The sequence below is a fragment of the Struthio camelus genome, chromosome 13 (genome assembly GCF_040807025.1).
Source record: "Struthio camelus isolate bStrCam1 chromosome 13, bStrCam1.hap1, whole genome shotgun sequence".
Taxonomy (NCBI): domain Eukaryota; kingdom Metazoa; phylum Chordata; class Aves; order Struthioniformes; family Struthionidae; genus Struthio; species Struthio camelus.
The window spans coordinates 9624542-9643156 of NC_090954.1; the positions used below are offsets into that span (position 1 = coordinate 9624542).

Consider the following 18615-nt stretch of genomic DNA (forward strand, 5'->3'; position numbering starts at 1 on the left):
AACTTAAATTCTATATGACTGGTTTTCTCAGAGACCAAATTATCTTATAGTTAGGCAGGTAGTATTTACACGTCTGTTAAGAAGTTCCACAGGGAAGCGTACACCACTTCTTACTGTGAAGACATCCATAGTGTGATATACTTACGCGTGACAGAAGAGCTCTTGGGATGCTTTTGCAGAAGAGCTATAGCTAGCAAAGGGATAGTAGCAAATTCTACTTGAGTGGAATTGATTTAGTGAAGAGTGGATGCTTTGACCAGTGCCAAGTTATTGAGCTCACGCTTAGTTTGGTGTAAAGTTAGAAGCTCCACTTACAGGGAGAGTCTGCCTTTGTAAAATACCAATCTAGTATCTTGAATTGGCAGGATGAAATGGAAGCTCATGATAAGTGGCTGTTACAACTGTCTTATTACAGTACATTAGTCCATCTTAACAGAAAACTAAAAAAAAAAATGCCTCTTTCTTCAAGGATCATGTTTTTTTTCTCATTTGCAGCAATTCCTCCCTTTATAATGAATACATTGGAAAAGAGAGCCTTTTTAAAGGTTAGTCTTGGTTGATAATCAATATACTTATATTCACATCCTAAGTTAATATTTTCATGTTATATTTAAAATACTATTTGAGTCTTCATATTTTCCTACCAAATATTCTAGTTAGAAAAAGAATTTGTGTGCTACTGAAAACCAATTATTTTTCCTCCTGGTAGGATAAGCTTTGAGTTTTAATGTTCCAAAAGAAACATCTGAAATAGTTGTAACTGACAATTAATTCTATTAAAGTATTTTAATGGGTAGGTAGAGTGTACTAAGTACTAAAGTATTGAACTAAAATTTAAAGGCCGCCAACTCTGACCAGGGATTAACCATTGAGACCAAATATGGCAGAACCTGAGTAGTTCCTTCAAAAAATCAAATCTTCTCAACTGAAATCAGGTACAAACAAGCTGAGGGAGCTATGCCTCTGATTCAGGAAAGCAATTACACATAACCTGAATTTAAGTCACAGATGCAGCCCAGTTTACGTGAAGGGGTAACAAATGCAGGTACTTGCCTGAATCAAGGCCTTAACGTTTTAAAAAAGTTTTGCAGAGCTACATGAGCTCTAACCCTTTGAAACTGCCTGTTCATTTTCCCTACTGCACCATTCCCTGTACACAAGATTTTGCCAGCTGAACTTGGTAAAATGCTTTCATATGTCTACTCAAATGTGATCTTTCCTTAAACACTCCCTGAGCTTCCCAAACATTGCCTAAGATGCTGTGCAAAGGGTAAGTGGAACACTCACCATGAAAATGGTCGAGATCTGAGAAAGTTGAACTGTATGAGCAACATGGCTGTAGAGCCTGCTTTGCAGTTCTGTGGTTGCTTTCTCTATGCCTTTCATAGAGAGCGCTGGGCTCTTTTTATTTGTAAAATAAATTGTAAAATAACATTAAGAAAATTTGAACTTTTTTGTTATTTTAGTGATTGTTTCTAAAGTGCACTGTTCCTCGTGGTTAATAAACCTTCCTTTTTCAAGAACTTGGCATATGGTTTTTTATAAATATAGCAAAATTTTTATAATGCTTTTTTTCCTTGATATTAATAAGGAAGCATTGCTTATCTACTGTAATAGCATTTTGAGTTTGGAAATAATGATGATAAAAACCTCTTTTGAAAGTGACCCTTTAAAATTACTGGAAAAGCAAGTACAGGGTCGACATTTGAATGGCATGTTTCAGTCAAGATGAAACATTTCCTATATTCTGTTTATGCTGAAGTAACGTGAAGTCATTTTCAAAAACCTAGCGTTAGTAAGTATATAAACCTAAGTCGACATTATACCCTGTATGTACATGGAATTGTAAAGAACAATAATGAAATTAATTACTAGGTTGTCTAAGTCAAGAGAAGCAGTTTTCACACAAAGGACCAGGGCCATTTAGTAGAAAAGGGAGTTTCATCTTTGTCAGTTGATATCACTGGTTTACTTTCTTGCCTAGCTATGGACAAACTCTCATCTGCCTGTGAAACACATCAGACAAGCTGGAACTAATAGCCCAGGAGGGTCTGTCTCCTTTCTATTGGAAAAAAAGAAAGCGTAATGTGAAAGTTTCCAGACCCTTCTTTGGAAAAGTGGTTGAGGGGATTGCTTAGTTTCGTTTGTTTATTTGCCTAAGATGAAACTTCCTAAAACTAAAACTAAATATTTGAATTATATTTCATATTATTTCTGCTCCTCATATTTCCTGTGCTGAGTTAGATTACCCAGCTACATGCGTCATTTGAAAATGCTCGTCTGTTAGTATATAAACGAGGCACAAGGAAGAGGTCCCAAGTGTCTTCAGGTTTTGAAAACTTTGTTTTCTCGAAGTGCTTTGCTTTTTTTCTCCCCTTTGTTAACAGAAAACACTGTTTCTCGTGATATAAGAACAGGAAACGCAGCATTTGAGCTTTAGAGTAAAAGCATGTGCATGCTGCTTATATCTCCCAAAAGAAGTGAGCCTGCAATGCATCCAAATACAGTACTTTTCTACAATATAAAAAGCCCTCTACTGATTTGGCTAATTGCTGGTCTTTTGACCCCTACCCTGTTGGTACAGTGACTTTAAGCAGCTTGTGATACTGTTATGTTCTTGAGAATATATTACTGAGAACAGCAATATTTATTTTCCGATATCAAAATATTTGTAAATTTAGAACAAAGGTGATTTTACATGGGTTTGACATGGGAGAAATGTCGCAAATGCTATCAACTCAACTGTCAAATACATGACATTTGTGGAAGGTTTTCTCAGGGTTTGGAGACAATTTTTTTTTTTTTTTTTGTGCAGTGTAATCAACATAAGGGTATTGTGAATTTTTCAGATCAGCACAAATGAGAGATTTCTTCAGTGACTACTCAGTGGTCTTTGGTACCATCATGACCGTTTATGCTCACCTGTTCCTCCCCCTCAGCCTCAAAGACTGTGAGTTCAGGTGAACCACTGTTCTGCAGGTAGTCAGTGGTAACGCTTGGTATAGATTAGTATTAAAACCATTAAAGAATGAGCTGCGTTTATAACAAGCAGCTTGTGCATGTTCTCTTGAGGTTTCAGAAGCACCATCCCATTTGCAGTACTCTGACACCACCCACACAGTGCTTTACTAACTCACTTCTCTTAGCCTTTGCTTTGCACATCAGCACTCCTGAAAATAGTTTTGCCTGCCAAAGCCCATTAAGCAACACGCTAGAAGGGCATAAAATAGTCAAATGGTTGTTAAATAATGAAGAAAATATAATGATACTCTGCAGTGAGATAGAAACAAATACTTCCAGACTGCACATCTCAGAGATAGCAGGATGTCATCCTCTGACATTTGAAATAAGATGTATGAATAAGCAATATTCATCCCCATGTTCTGACACTGTTCTTGCATGAGGACATTTTGATGGTAACATTAGTGTGAATTGCAATATTCCCTATAGTGATTGTTAGAAAATGGTTCAAGAATATTTTCAGAACACAAACACATACTTGCTGATTTAAAAAGAATCTAATTATTTCTTGCTTTGAAAGCTCTAACTATATACACACGTACGTGTGTGTTTGTGTATACATATATATATATATGCATTTTTTTCCTCTAGATTTCAGCAGCAGCTTTGGCACACATTTTGTATAATTAAGCAGTGTAGTGGTTCTTGATGATGTAACATCTGTATAACGTCTGTATTCATTTCTGTATTGACTTACACTTGACTAGCTATGTGCAGAACCAAGTTATTTTATGTGCTGCAGTGAAAGGAACCATAAACAAAATTATTATGAGGCATAGGGTTTATAAATTTATTTTAGTTACATATAACCTTTCTCCTAAAAAAATATTCTTCCATAGAAACTTCTTAAAATTCTAATTGGCTCTGAAGTTTTAATTTATATTACCACTCTCAGAGTTTCATCTACTGTTTCTCTGCTGTTTTGCATACCATGTTGACATTCAAGTTGATTCCACTAATTTCCTCTTTCATCCTATAAAACAAGCTACTTGGACTCTGTTGAACTGCAGCTAAAACACGTATTCAAAACTGTTACAAAACTAGAACAGAGCACTTTTTTTTAAGCATCGTTCTTGAATCTCTTATGCCTTCGATTCCTCCATGCATTCCTCATTTAACTGTCATTTCATTTATTCATCTTCTTGAAAACAGGCATAGTTTTAGGCTGGGAAAGCTGGCAGACTCTAAGATCTAACAATGAAAGAAAGCATTTAGGAAACCTTTGATTTTCCTTGTGTCTTTTGTTTGCTTAATTATCATTTCTGCTTTTTCTTTATTTGCACTAACTGCTAATGATTCCACAAAGTCATCTGGAAATTAAATCCTAATTCATCTGGAACTGCCTTTTTCCTGGGTTTACACTAGAGTGCTAGAGATCTATTGTCTTCTCTTTATGGGGCTGTACAGTCTGCATTTGAGGCTTGCTTTATTGTTTCAGAATTGTTCCCTGGGCCCTTACAGTTCTTAATATTGACCTTCTAGTATTAGATTTTTTTTTTCCCCCCACCATCTTTTTTAATTAGGGTAGTCTGGTAACGTTCCTGAAAAATAAAGTAACTGTATCTTCAGATCAGGCACCCTGGCAAAAAACGTTCCACCAAATGAAAAAGGCATTACTTAGGTTTTCTGTACTGCTAGACACTTCAGTCTTTCAGTTTAATGACCAACTCAGATAAAGGTTTGAAACCACTATCTCATAATAATACTATCATGATACCCTCAAACACTCCTTTTAGTTATAAAATCATAATTCAGACTTTTCTGTTAAATATCTCAGCTCACGCTGCAATGCTTAGCATTCCTCTCCCTTAGTTCTTCCCTCAAATTGGGGTCTGTCAATGGAATTTGACTTGTTTTCTCAAATACACATAATAGCTGCCAGTCCCACCATAGTCCTATGCCCCTCGTACTTAAAGCTGTGGTAAGCGTAGTCTGATTTCTGATCTTCTGGTGTAGGTCACATCATCTCTTGCCCTTAACTCTCCCAACATACACAGTTTAAATCTTTTTCAGTAAACTTATCTCAGTTGAGAGTCAAGTTAAGATGGACGTAGCGGAATGCCGGAACAGCAGAGGAATACTGCTGAATTCACTCTTTATCCTTCTTGCTACGACTGTCTTTTTCCATTTATTATCTATTGTTGCAGGTGATTGCTGAATTGCACAGTTTTTCCTGCACTCATTTCTGGATTGCAGACTGCCTCCAAGAAAAAGAGGAAAAATCTTCTACCTCACTTTTTCTTCAAACTCAAGCTCCGGAGAGAGCTTATTCCAGGCTTGTTCTCCATGCCTCTCATACTGCTGTGACCTTTTAGCACTAGCTTCATCCTACTGAGCTTTCTAAACCTTTCCCCGTTTCTCCCTTCAAATACTGACCATCTCTTGCTCACCAGTTTTGCCCCTAACTTTTACAGCTTGAGAAATACTTCTTGCAGAAAACATCATCTTTGTACTCTTCTACTGTAATGTGCAATTTTGATGCATTAGAGGTTTTGTTTTAAAATCAACTTGTCCTGCGTATTGGAGGCACTTATTTTATTGTAACAACAAAAGCCCATTGGAGCAATGTCATTTAAGGAGGTCTGGTTTTATTTCATTAGCAATTAATTTAAACTAAAATTCTAACAAAGAAGGGGGAGGGGGATTCCTAAATCATTCAGAGGCCTATAAGAAAATTGTTATAGTCCTTGGCATATATTCCTTGAGTTCTGCAAAAGTCAAAATATTGAAAAATATGCTAAAAATAAGTGTCCATATCTTATAGGTTGCTTTGTGCTGTTTCCCTACTTCCTCCACCATTTTTTCTTTTATAAGAGGAGCTGAGTTCTTGCAGAACTAGAGTACGCTAAACTGATGTGTAGGAACTTTCCCCTGTAGCTCTCAGAGCAAAACATGAGAACCCCTTCTCCATTAAAGAGAGGCAGGACACCTCCCTTTTTTTTTTTTTTTTCCCCCCCCCCGGAAGGCAGCTGCAGTTGCTGTTGCACACAAAGCAAATCTCCAGTTGTAAATTAGAACCATGCAATGTCAGTGAAGAGACAGGAGCTGTAGCTAGAGCTATCTCTGCGTGGGGATGCTTGGACCAAATTCACTGTGCCCTCAAGACCTGGCACTGGCTGTATTGCTCCAAACTTTGGCTTTGTTGCGAGATTCTGTGGGCACAGGTGACTCACAGAAGAATTGGTACACATACTCAGGTCAGAATCAGGTCATGAGGAAAACCACCAACCACTTATGGCAGTTTCTAAGGGACACTTACTCAGGATATCTGTGTACAGTGATATCCCCGGGACTTTTCTATTACATTCAAAGGGATCGGGATCAGGATCTCAAGGTAGAGCTCAGGTTTAAGGTATACCAGTAATTGTTTTGCCTTCTTTTTGTCCAACAGTCTTTTAGATCTAATCTGTCTCTTATAATACAAGAAATTTCCAGGAAGGTGGGAAAGGGGTGGGGGGTGCAGGAAAAGATACCATACTCACTGTGTACGGTTTCTTTAACAGAGATTTCCATGGATGAGTGCTCCCATTCAAGTTGGATTAGTTGGATTCTGGTGAGTGATTTCTTTGGATCATGTCTGCTCTTTTAAGATGTACCTGTAGGTTTTCTTGAAGGAGGAAGTGGCAATATTTGCACTTAAAGGAAAAGCCTATGTAGGTTGAGGCAATAAAAACAAGAAGCTGCAGAAATGATTTGTTCCTCCATTGGGTTGAGAAGTTAATGAGACCAGAGCAGTTACTTGACTTCCATCTCTGTAACTGATAATGATATAAAAAAATTAAATGATGTAAATGATATAAAAAAGCTAGTAATGAAGAAACTGCTAGGAAAAGAGTAGGGAGCAAGGAGAAAGGGAGTGGCAAAGAAAAGCCATGGAGCAGCTTGATTTAAAAGGTGCTTGGGCTGCTACCTCCATAAATAATAACTGGAATCTAATGCTATAGTTCTGATCTCACTGAGGACTCGAGTCTCTTGTCTAGTATTTTAAGTTGTCTTGTACATCTATACAAAGTGCTGTGAAAGGATATTGCATGAGAATTTTATACACGTTTGTAAGCATACTGCTGATGCATTTACTACTGCATGGTAGGTAAATGAATTCATAAGGTATAACGCAGTGAGAAATAAAGGTTGCCCAGCACTTCCTCACTGTCCACAAAAAGAACAGTGAACAAAGCAAATAAGCTTTCTGCCTAGAGGATCATGCTTAAGGGTTTTGAATTTTCTTTTAGTATCTTCAATATTGTAAACCCATTTTTATCTTCTCTAGTCTCGTGTTTGCAACACCCTTGTGCTGTGCACTGTTTCCTCAAAAAAGGTACGTATTCCTGTTTTGTTACTCTTGCTTTAATATTACACTTCCAGATGCATGCAAGATACTGCAGAGACACACAAATAAATGGTCATTGCCTCCTAGAGCATACAGTCTCAAATCCCATATAACAAATGTGATAAACATGAGAAATGCAGAAAAAGCAAAAACTATTCACTATTCATCAATAACATGTAATAGCTGAATTGGGCTTATTTGTTTATAAACTCCTAGCAGCTTCAGAGATGCATCTATAGAGGGATAGTGAGCAAGAGGAGAGGTTTGGGGGAATAGTTTAGACATGCTATTTCAAACTGAGAAGATTGGTACTTCCAGTGTCAGAGGAGGAATTTGAACTTGATAAGTTAGGAATCACTAGAATGATTCATAAGAGAGGCTAACGTAGCCCAAGCAACATGTTAATGTCCAATAAGATCATGACATTGAATGCTGTCAGATCCCGTTTTATTTTCAATGGAGAACTCCCACTGGTTATAGAGAACAGCACTTGACTATATAGGTGTTTATTTGTAATGTGATTAACATTTACCAAGTAAGAATTTTTCCTCAATGCAATTTTCTATCTCGGAACTGAAAACTGTCTTAGGAGTGGTATTCTTTATACCTAAAACCATAATGAAACTTGGATGGGTTACCTACAATTAAAGTTAGCTCAAATTGCCATATATAACGTAAATGGGAGTTTTAAACTCAACGAACTTGTCCTTCTTGTGTTAATAGTGGTTGCCAAAATTAGTACATCTAGTTGACAAGGTGCCAAACGCAACTTAAAAGATGCAAGTTGGTGCTTGAATTAGTTAAAATAGTGGGCAACTGGAATAGCTTTTAACTTCTGGAAAACAATATCCGATTCTCATCTGCTTTAACTTATTTATATTGTTTGAGTACAACAAAGCAATTTTACATTGTCTGTTTCCCAGTCTGGCACAGATTAGAAAACTATAGTATAAAACAAAAGTGTGTCACTAAGCTACCTGGAGCTGACTTGGCAAACTTGCACAGCAACTGTGATACAGTTCCTGATTTTAACAAGGGCTCTCAAGTTTATGTTCATAGAGACTAAAATCGCTTACTAACTTTAGAAGAAAATTGGATCTCTTAAACAGCTGCAAATTTCCTAAATATAGTATACATGATCTGGCAGCAAAATTCACTTTTCTGTGAGATGACTTTTATAAAATAAATGTTTTATTCAACTGAATAAAATCGTGCATTAAGTTAAATAAGCAAATACATTTCTAAGAAAACAAAATTTTAGAAAGGGAAGCTTCTTTTGCCAGGAATGACCTTAAGTTTAACAAAGTAGATTCCTAACCCCATAACAGTAGCAATTCAGTCATTTCTTGAATCTACAGAATATCTTGCTGCCATTTAAGAGAAGTTATTCATCCCTGGTCTGTGAGCATGACTTGTTCATAAGAAAAATCAAAACAAAAAACACACCTTTTCACAATCCAGGGAGTTTAACCAGATGCATCATCTTTTAGTTTAGACTCAAGTGCTTGTTATATATAACCATTTTACGTTTCTTTTGCTTAGTTCCATGTCTGTAACACGCTTGGAGCCAGAATTGCAAGCCAAGATCCGAGAGAGCAGCCCTGAATTAGAACGTGTATACTTTAATAAAGGCTTATAATTCAAGGAAGGCAGAATACCTTTCATGGAGGATCTTGTGAACTGATTTATGGGTTGCGTGCCAACATAGTCGAAGAGAACTCACTTAACCTGTCCTTTTGTTAAGCAACTTTGATCATCCACATTATTTTATATTTAAAGAACTTTTCTCATTATAGTGTTTAAGTTATAAAAGCTTATTTGTCCACTTTGGTTTTGATTAAAAGTTTAACCATACATATTCAAAAGTGTTTACATAAGCTCTTAAGCAGCTACAATAATAAAAAACAAGCGCACAAAATAAAACAGATGCTATTATATTGGATTTGCCACCTGTTCCAGTAATAGTGGGGCAGGAATCTCTTTTTGGTAAGCATCATAGGGCAACCGAACGAAGTTGCCACCCTCTGCCAACAACAGGACGAGCAGCTGAACGTGACAGAAGGTTGTGCAGGAAGGGCTTTTTACCAGGAGGTTGATTTGGTTGTAGGTTTTCCCTGTTGGCACAGAACCGTTTCTTTAAGGTGGACGTTGGAGGAGCCTGGAGCTTCTGCACAGTGTGGTACTGTTCAGCAATACAAGCTGCTTTCTTCCTCAGGTCAAGTTTTACCAGCATCATGTTATTCTGCAGTTCTGCCAGTGTTTGGTCCTGAGAAGGGGAAGGCAGTATATTCAGAATTGTGACAGTTTCCCTAACTGCCTAGCTACTATGAACTGAAGAGGATAAACTGCCTTTGCCAAAGTTCACTAACTGGTGTGCTAAGTAAGACCACATAAGTTTCTACTGGGCCCAGTGTAGCTGTTTAATGACAAAACAGGAACAGTAAAGATAGGAAAAAGCTGAATCCATCCTGCTGCAAACATACTGTGATAGCAACTGAGGGAGTGCAGTGGTTAAGGAAATGAAAACTGAAAATTCTCCTACTCTCAATGCAGGCTGTCAGGTGACTGAACAGGAACAATCTGGGCCTCTTTTAGAGTTATAAATATGCAGTCTGACTCAGCCATTGAAAGAATTAGCAATATAGCCCCCTAATGCAATAGGCAGTACCTGTCTAGAGAATAAGTCATTCATATTTGCAGCTGCAAGAACCTAGGTTTATCTGCTGATTACAGCCAAGTGCCTAGCCTAAATCCCCTGCAACTCACAACAAAACAGACATGCTACCTGTCTAGCCAGAATGTCATCACAAGTACAGAGGGCTTCTCGAAGTTTCCCGGCACTCGTACTGTGGCAGCATGCCCTCTCTGCAGACTGGAGTGATTCACCAAGTTTTTGCAATTCCAACCGTAGCAATCTGACATTCTGCAGGAGGGAGACATTTAATATAACATCAAGCTTTGTCATTGCTCTGGGACCAAAGACACTCCAAGGTAACCCAAACATGCAGCGCTGAGAGGAGATCCCATCTGAGTGAGATCCAGTGGTATCACTGATAGCAGCACCTTCCACACATCTGATAAAGGTCTATTTTCAACAGATCTCTTGCCTTTAACCATTCCTTTAAGAACCTGGAGATCGCAGCTCCAAACATTTTAAACTGGCAGCTGCTTCCCCCTGCAAGAGTTCCTTTCTCTGTAACAGTGGTGGATTTACCTTTTGTCCATCCTCCAGCTTCCTGTCTACATCCATAGTAATGGGTTTGGCAGAAGGAGGTGGCTCCAGTAATTTCTGGTACTTGCGCAACTCTGGGAACAGACAAAAGCAGCAAGCTACAGTACATTCATAAGGCTCAAATTTTTCTCAAGTTAAATAGTCCCTCTGAAACAAGATGCCACAGGCAAACTGAGAAAAGCTTTGGGTTTGTGCAGTCATGGCTATTTCTCCTCCCTTGAGTTACTGAAGGGATTTTCTAGATTCTGATCAACATCATGTAAACGAGACCAAATCCATCCAGCACGCTATTCTTGTGTTCTCCCACAACTCAAAAGAGTTGTTTCAGGATGTCCAAATCCACTACACAGTACTATACTGATAAAAGCATCTCTCTAACCCTCTGCAAGGAGACCTCAAGACATTCTTCAGAGCCAGTGCAACACCACTGCATTACCTGCTGTTGCTGTATTCAACTCCATTTGACATTGCTCCAGTTTGCCTTTAGTATCTAGCAGCTCCTGTTGCAGAGTGCATGATGCAGCCACTCGCTTTGACCTACGCAGACCTTGCTCGGACTCCTTTTGCTTAGTGTGCAGGTTCTCCAATTTTTGTTTTGCCTCCTGCAGAGCAGCTTGGAGCTCCTCTATCTTCTCATCACGCTCCTAAAAAAACAAGTTTGTTTATAAAGACCCAACAACATTTTAACACAGCTTTTGCTCACTGAAACTTCAGTAATTTTCCGTGTCTGCTTCTTCCAGATTTTCTCAGTCTGGAACTTCAACACACTCGACCCAGCACTTAAGGTCCTCAAGTGAAGACAATGAAACCATTTCTGAAAGCCTAAGCCACTTTTTCCAGCCTCTCTCTCACACAAGGGATTTTAGAGAGTTGGCATCTTCAGAGGCCATTCAAATGCCATAGCATGAAAAATTTAAACTGGCCTGTACCCATAACCACAACTAAAAGCAACAGGAGAAATCCACAGAATTTGTGTTAATCCGAAGGTTGTAAAGCAAGTCACTACAGAGTAAAGGGGTGGAGGGAAATCATTTATGTTGAGCAGACGGAGGAATCGGAATGGTGATACATTAGCTTGCAGGCTAAGGGCTGAAAGCCAGAAATAGCCAAGAACTGAGAACTGTGGATCAAGCTATCAAGGAGTACTGTAGGCACACAAAAGCAAAATGCTTGCTCTCAGTTTACACAACAATCAGCTGCCTGCACTCAAATATCCCGGGTCCCTTCCCAAACCCACTGCCACTTCCTGGTGTCATTCCTTTGCCCTGAACAAACCTGGATCTCCTCCTGGTAATAGTCAGTCAGTGACTCCTTCAGGTTATTCAGTTTATCTTCGTACAGTTCCTCCAGCAGCTCCTTCTGGGCATCTATATGTTGGCTACAGAGAGAGCAAATAGCTACAGGTATCAGATCTGGCAGTTCTTGGGCTCCCCTGTGCTGTAGCTCACCCCGATTCTGAGGGTGTGATCAGACTAAGCTGTACCTGCACCACTGCTCCTTCTGTTGCAGGTGCTCCAGCATCTCATTGCAGATCTCCTCACGGAGGCGCATTTCTAGTTGCAGCTTCTCCTGCCGCTCTTGCACCAGCAGCTCTCGTGCAGCCTCCACTACACGTAACAAGTCCTGCAGTAAGGACACAAATCTCCTTTGCCCACACTGCACAACAGAATTAAGACCTAGAAGAAACTTTGCTGACCCCATACCTCCAGGCTGAGTGGGTCTAGGTTTAAGATGCTTTTAGTCACTTTTAAAGAGAAGTTGTCAGTCTTGCTCTGAGTTCTTCTGCAGTGAGGCTGCCTAAACACTGCACTCCAGACAGAGCCATCTCTAGAACAGTTTCCCTTCCTGCACTAGACACATTACAACTCAAGTCTCTCTAGGTATATGACCTACCTCCTTCTCTTGATCTTTCAGCTAGTCCAGCTGCCCATGCTGAGCATCTAGAAAGCTTGCTCATTTTTCCTCAACTAATTTAAGCCATCTGTTTTGCTTTCTGACCTCTAGATTGTCCTTGTGTAGTAGAGATTATGGGTCTGCAAGTGAGCTCTTACTGTCCTATTCCACAGATGGCAACGTTTTTCCAAATTAAGCATCAGCTCCAGATTTTGAGCAACTCCTGAATGTTTTCTTCATGGATTCCCAATTTCCTGGTCTAAGGATCCCATATCCTTTTGAGGTTCTCTTTCATCTCACTTTATTTAGTGCTGAGCTCCAGCTCCACCTCCCAGAACAAAGCTAACAAGTCATGTTCGTGCCCCTCTATCCATAAAGGATGTAAAACGTACCACTGCTCACCTCTTTCTCATAAATGGCGATATCTCCTTCATCCTCACTATCGTCTTCTGTATCTACTTCTTCCTTTGCCACTGCCTCTGGACCCTGGCTGGTTCGCCTGCTGTGCTCTTTAATGATTGATTGTATGGATGGAAGTCCTACCTTTGTGGGAGGTGCTTGAACAAGCTGAAGGGAAAAAAGTCTACCATTACTTCAAGTCCACAAAACCCGTAAGTCATGTAGTCTTTAAAAGTGGCGCTTTTCTGCAGTTTGTCAAACCTCTAAATTTGGCAGAATCTGGAGAAACTGTGGAGGCAATAAGCCGCTGGAGAAGCTTGGGGAGGACTTGTAAGCATCTCCCCTGCCTTGCGATGGAAAGGGCCTCATTCCCACAGAAGCACAAAGTGATGCCATGATCCTGAGGTGTACTACTAACCTGGCTGGCAATGGCTGAAAACTTGGCTACGTACAAAGTCTCATCATACGTAGATGCACACTGGTTAATGTTGACAATCATGCAAGAGCGCCCACGTCCAGTAAAGAAACCCTGGAACACACGGGTTAGCTTGCTGTCCCGGAAGGGAACCACAGTCTGCTTCAATCTATGGGGAGAGACAAGAGTGAGCCTATGGGAAAGCACAACAGCCTCCCGCACACTCTTCTGTGATGTCTTGGATGCTTACTTTGACTGCTGGTTCTGGCGGAGGGCAGCAATGCAGCGGCCCAATGTATGCAGGGAAGTGTTGATGTTGTTTGCCTCTTTCATTCGGTCCCCACTTTTCTGGTCCTTGCAGCGCTCTGAACCCGCAAGGTCACACAGGGATAGCCTGAAGAAAACGCAGGAGGTACTACATGACCCTCTGGGTTTGCCCTGTTCTACCCAGCTTTAGAAGTCAGACACCCTGTGCTCATGTAACCGTGCTCACCCTCCCAGCTTCCTTAGAGCACACGAGCACCTTTGCAGTATAGGCTACTGCTGGATGGTAAGACCTACCCTAATTGTAGGGCTTACACAAGGTAATACCAAATGAGCTCAGTGGTGCTAAGTTTGAGGATCATCTGCCAATCTTCAGGACAGCCACTTTCCAGGTACTGAGTCAACTTATTTCCAGATAACTACATGCCAGGAACAGGCATCAGCAGCAGTCAAATCAGTTCCAGTACAAGGGCAAAGCTACCCACGTTCACCTTTATTCAGAGAGCCCAACAACTACCTCAGGTTGTACTTTGCAGTGCTCCTCACAAACACCTTCCCACTATCGATTCCAGGACTTATAATGGGAACATTTACTCCTTCCAAGTACTTTCATCTAGACCCACCTCAAGATATTTCCCATACCAGCTCCATAACCACAGCAGAGACAGGAAAGTCGAGTCCACCAGAAAAAAACCTAGCCCTAAAGGGCATTGAACTTACTCGCTGATTTTGGGAACAATTTCACTGCCACCTCCTTGCAAGTGCAGAATCCGAACAGAGAAGATACTGTGACTGTAAGAAGAGGCAGATATTTAAGAAAAGGAAGCATGGCCTGTAGAAGCCCCTCAGAATTGTACGACTCGGTCTAAACCCACTGTGTTCCCACCCCTGACCTGCGACTGGAGTTCTGGTTCATGTGAGTACTAGCAAAACTCTGGTTTTTCCGACCCAGTTTCAGGAGCTTCCAGGCCTCATCAGCATCACGGACATTGATCCAATTTAGATCTGGACAAGTAGACATGCATTGAGAAAGTCAGTTAGGAGACTGGCAGAGAAATAATTATCTCAGCCCAAACTTCACTATTGCATTTCCTTGGCATTAACAAACCTCGTTTCACCCTACCTAAATATCAGAAACCTAGGGGCCACAGAGAACATTACGCTCCCCAGCACATCCGTGCTAAGCCACTTGCTCACTCCATAAGTCTCCCTCAAGTATGATCTACCCGGACCCACCCCTAGTGAACCACTAAGCATATCTTTCAGGCAAATCTACCTTTCACATAGGGGTTGCCAGTCTGGTCTTCACAGAGTCGCAATGTCTGCCTCTTGCGGTTCTGACCCGGTAGAGCTGCTTCTAATAAGTCATAGATTAACTCATTGTAAATCTCAAAGAAGGAGACCCAGATGGAGAACTGCACATCGCTTTTAGTGGTGAGTGAAATACGATCCAGGTCAGCCCAGCGAGGGCCCGGTTCTGGGGAAGAGTAAGAGGAAACAGGTATGAGTGCAGACTTTCACAAGTCCAGCCTGAATGGTTTAATTAGAGGCTAGGGTATCTTTCCTTAGCAGGAACACTATCCTAAACCGAAATGTATTCTATAACCCCCTGCCCCCGACCCAGACCTCCTCTAATGCCTATAAGCCAGCCAAATACTCTAAGCTTCCCTTTAGTGGCATCCTCCTTTCTGTATAAGGACTTTTTATGTTTGATCTCCAGTCTAGAAGTATAGGATATCTTAAACAGGAGCCCTTCCTGGCATAAGTGAAGTTATACTCCTGGTTACCTCGATGACTCTGTGCTTCTGGATATCTGATCAGCTAGTAGTTCCTAGATTTGACAGTCTGGGCACAAGTGCTCACTGCAGCCTGTCACCTTAGACAGCCTGCTTTCCCCCTATCCCCATAGCATGATGCTCAGCTGCTCAATAAGCTTATCTATGAACGAAGTAAGCAGGTGCCAAGTAATTTTTCATTTGACAAGGCTTTGTTACTAAACCATAGTCAGCCCTTCATATACTAACAACACATGCACAGTCAAAGTTCTTCAGCACAGAGATTCTCAGCTTTCCTCCAAAAAATTCTTGAGACTGTAGAATCTTCACTCCCTTACACACCAAATAACAAGCATTCCTTTCTTCCCATAGCCCCCAGTAAAAAGAAGCAGGTAGTGCACAACAGGCTGCCAGATGTACCTTCTGTCTGGCTGACGTCTGAATGGTTGGTAAATTGGCTAGAGGAAGAGAGGCCAGCAACTCCGCTGTCAAAACTGCCACTCGTGGTGGCCTGAAGCTGGGATTCTGCACTGTGACTCCTCTTCAGTGGTGTTAGCAGCTCCTCCTGCAAGAGGCGAAGAACATGAGCCTGCAGTACAATGCCGTCACTTCCCTATTCTTAATATAAATAACCTAGAAGGAGCATGCTTACCTCCCACAGACCCCCCTGCAGCAAGGTCTGTTTCTTGGTCTCTTCCTGCCGAATCTGCCTGCTGTCCAGCCACATCACCTCATTGGAGAGCGAGGGCTTCAGATCCATGGCTTGATACAGTCGGTCCCCCACACTATTGAAGATGACTGCCAAGGACCGAGGCAGAATCCCACCATCTTTACTGGTACCTGAAAGAAAGAGCAGCCACAGCAAGCTGAGGACTCAGTACACACACAGAAGCAGATAACTCCTTTAACAGGCCCTGTTCTTCTTACCCTGAATAGTGTGAGTCTTCCCTGAATTGGTGATGCCATAGGTGTAAACTAGCCAATTCTGCCCATTCAGTACATCCTTTACCACCTGCTTCATTGTGCTATCAAAGAACAGCTTCTGCCCCACATCTGGCCCAAAGATCTGCAAACGAGACAGGAAGGAAAATAGCTAGCCTCACGTTGATCTTTCTTATCTTCTGACTGACCCTTGTTTAAGTGATACTACACACTACTACTGTCCCTTCCACTTGCCCCACACCATAAACATAGACCCAGCAATCACTCCAGGCTAAGCACCTGCAAAAACAAGCTGATCATTTCAACAGCTGCTAGTGTATTTACAGCCCCATGGGGGAGGGGGGGGAGAGAGAGGGAGAGAGAGAGAGAGAGAGAGAGAGAGAGAGAGAGAAAGAGTTTGGCATTTGCTGCCAAAATGGGTGGCAGGGTCAGCTTTAAAAAAAAAAAAAACTTCAGTAGAGAGGGTTGTACAAAAGAACAACATAACTCACACAGTGCATTGGTATCACTGCTCATTAGCAACTCAGCTTTTCTAGCTGTAACACTAGTGTAAGCTCAGAAAAGTTCCAGAAGGATTGTTTGTCCCTACCTGGGTGAAAGTGAATCTATGCGCTGCTTGCCCTACTCCGCGTTCTGTGCTCCGCATGGTGAAGGAGTCCTTGGGGGCTTTCAGAAGAAGAGTCTCCGAGTTCTCAATGCAGACACAAGCCTGAAAGACCAATTAAATCCCATCACTGCAAAGGCTTACAAGAGGCCATGGCACAGACAGCAAAGGATGGTAGCTCCTCCAGGCAGGCACAGGCAACCAGCTCAAGGTGTGCTTATTTCAGTGTCTTACCTGATCTTCCCCTTTTTCTAGCTCTGTAGACTTCAGAGGTCGAACTCTGAGATACACCTTTACTTTCCCATTACTGTCTTCAGCTACAGCCTGCAAAATCAAGACAGTTTAGATGTGCTAGCCAGAGGCCACACAACCATCTGTTAGACTCGGAATGCTAATGGGAAGCACGGCATGGAACACACCCTGACCTGCTTGCTGCTCAGCAGCTAGTGCTTCAGTGGTCTCAAGAGCCCCAGAAACACCAGAAAACAAGCTTCCTTAGGCATTTTGAGGCACCTTGACATTCATTCCGTGCATCTAGTGAATCAGACCAACAGTCCAAAGAACTAACACCGAAACCAGCCAGCCCCCAGATCAAGCCTCATACCAGGAGGCACCTACTGGTTCTGGCCTACAGAGTACACTCTTCACAACAGAAGCCACTCCCAAGGGGGGCAAGATCTTCTCTAAAAGCAATGTTTTGTTCTAACCTCCTCTGAAGGGCCTCTGTCGGCCCTGTATTACAGCACCTTTTTGCAGAGACACAGCAGTCACAAGCCAGGACACTATCCTGTTTGTGGGAAAAGCGTTCCAACCTCACCTGCTGGGAGCCCCCAAGCTCTGGAGAGATGGCAGAGAACTCTGACAGCAAGTCCTTGCGCACATCAGCCCCAAACCCCGTTGCTGTGGATTCAAGAACAGGGGAGGCTGCAGCCTCGTCATCAGAGAACAGCCCTGGGGAGAGGAGTGCCTGGGCCATGGCGTCTCACACAACTCCTGGAGAAAAAAGGGGCACAGTGGAAACAGGGTGATGCTACAGCAGCCTTCAGGAGCCCAAGCTTCGCTTTTCACAAACACCCGCCATGCACAGTCCACCGCGCAGCCGCTCAGCACACACCCTCCCACATGGACACACCCCTGCATGCACACACGCACACCACCATCCACACATACCACCACAGGACCCCCCCCTCCACACACACAGACCGCCATGCCAGACCCCCCCTCCACACAGCCCCACACGGAACCTCCTACACAACTACATACACCCCCTCCCCACCATGCAGGACCCCTCCCTCCCCCTCGGGCAGGACTCTCCTCCCACCCACATACACACACTGTGCAGGATCCCCCCCAACACAGACACCCCGTACAGGACCCTTCAGGACCCCCCCACACTCAAAAACACCCCGTGCAGGTCCCTCCCCCCTAAACACACACACCCCGTGCAGGACCCCCCCCACCCACATACACACCCCGTGCAGGACCCCCCCCCCCGCATACATACCCCACACACACCCCCCAAGCAGGATTCCCCCCCCCCCCCCACCGGGAGACCGACCCCTTCCCCCACACGCGGCAGCGCTGGGCCGCAGCGGCTCGCGCCCACCTCGCCTCCGCGCGGCACCTTCTGTTAGGGGTTTCAAACCTCGCCGCACGCCCGCTCCGCCAATGGGAGCCCGAGCCTGCGCGGCCGCCAATCACCGCCCGCCGTGCCGCCGCAGGGGCGGGGCCCGCCCGCTC

The 18615-nt window shown here is 42.6% G+C and overlaps 2 protein-coding genes across 15 annotated transcripts in view; one reads left to right on the forward strand and one right to left on the reverse strand.

The window, feature by feature from the left end:
• Positions 1–11577, forward strand: part of SFXN1 (sideroflexin 1) — a 32536-nt gene extending 20959 nt beyond the window's left edge. For 3 of the 13 annotated variants that reach the window (XM_068959821.1, XM_068959822.1, XM_068959824.1), the window contains 4 exons: positions 496–545; positions 6525–6574; positions 7292–7339; positions 8894–9168. In XM_068959821.1, the coding sequence (XP_068815922.1) occupies positions 496–545; positions 6525–6574; positions 7292–7339; positions 8894–8990 (245 nt within the window). In that variant the 3' untranslated portion in view covers positions 8991–9168. Of the gene's footprint in view, positions 1–495; positions 546–2849; positions 2961–5168; positions 5474–6524; positions 6575–7291; positions 7340–8893; positions 9169–11323 lie in introns of those variants that run through there. The other 10 variants (XM_068959818.1, XM_068959817.1, XM_068959820.1 and 7 more) reach the window with 8 other exon arrangements.
• On the reverse strand, positions 8521–18545 carry KIF20A (kinesin family member 20A). 2 transcript variants are annotated; one of them, XM_068959813.1, is made up of 19 exons: positions 18482–18545; positions 17693–17868; positions 17110–17199; positions 16861–16980; positions 16257–16395; positions 15982–16169; positions 15750–15894; positions 14831–15031; positions 14448–14559; positions 14275–14346; positions 13541–13684; positions 13294–13459; positions 12879–13043; positions 12067–12206; positions 11859–11961; positions 11020–11227; positions 10566–10657; positions 10137–10274; positions 8521–9617 (listed from the first exon to the last, which is right to left on the reverse strand). In XM_068959813.1, exons 2-19 carry the CDS (start codon positions 17849–17851, stop codon positions 9345–9347), a joined length of 2655 nt encoding a protein of 884 aa, XP_068815914.1. In that variant the 5' UTR covers positions 17852–17868; positions 18482–18545; the 3' UTR covers positions 8521–9344. The 2 variants fall into 2 exon arrangements, with proteins under 2 accessions (XP_068815914.1, XP_068815913.1); XM_068959812.1 differs by having other exon boundaries at positions 18434–18513.
• Between the last annotated feature and the right edge of the window lie 70 nt (positions 18546–18615).

Coding starts and splice junctions, on each gene's coding strand:
- KIF20A (XM_068959813.1), bottom strand. CDS start 17,851: ATGGCCCAGGCACTCCTCTCCCCAGGGCTGTTCTCTGATGACGAGGCT. Junction 16,981..17,109: donor TAGAAAAAGGGGAAGATCAG/GTAAGACACTGA, acceptor TTGGTCTTTCAG/GCTTGTGTCTGCATTGAGAA. Junction 14,347..14,447: donor AACCAGAACTCCAGTCGCAG/GTCAGGGGTGGG, acceptor CTCTTCTTACAG/TCACAGTATCTTCTCTGTTC.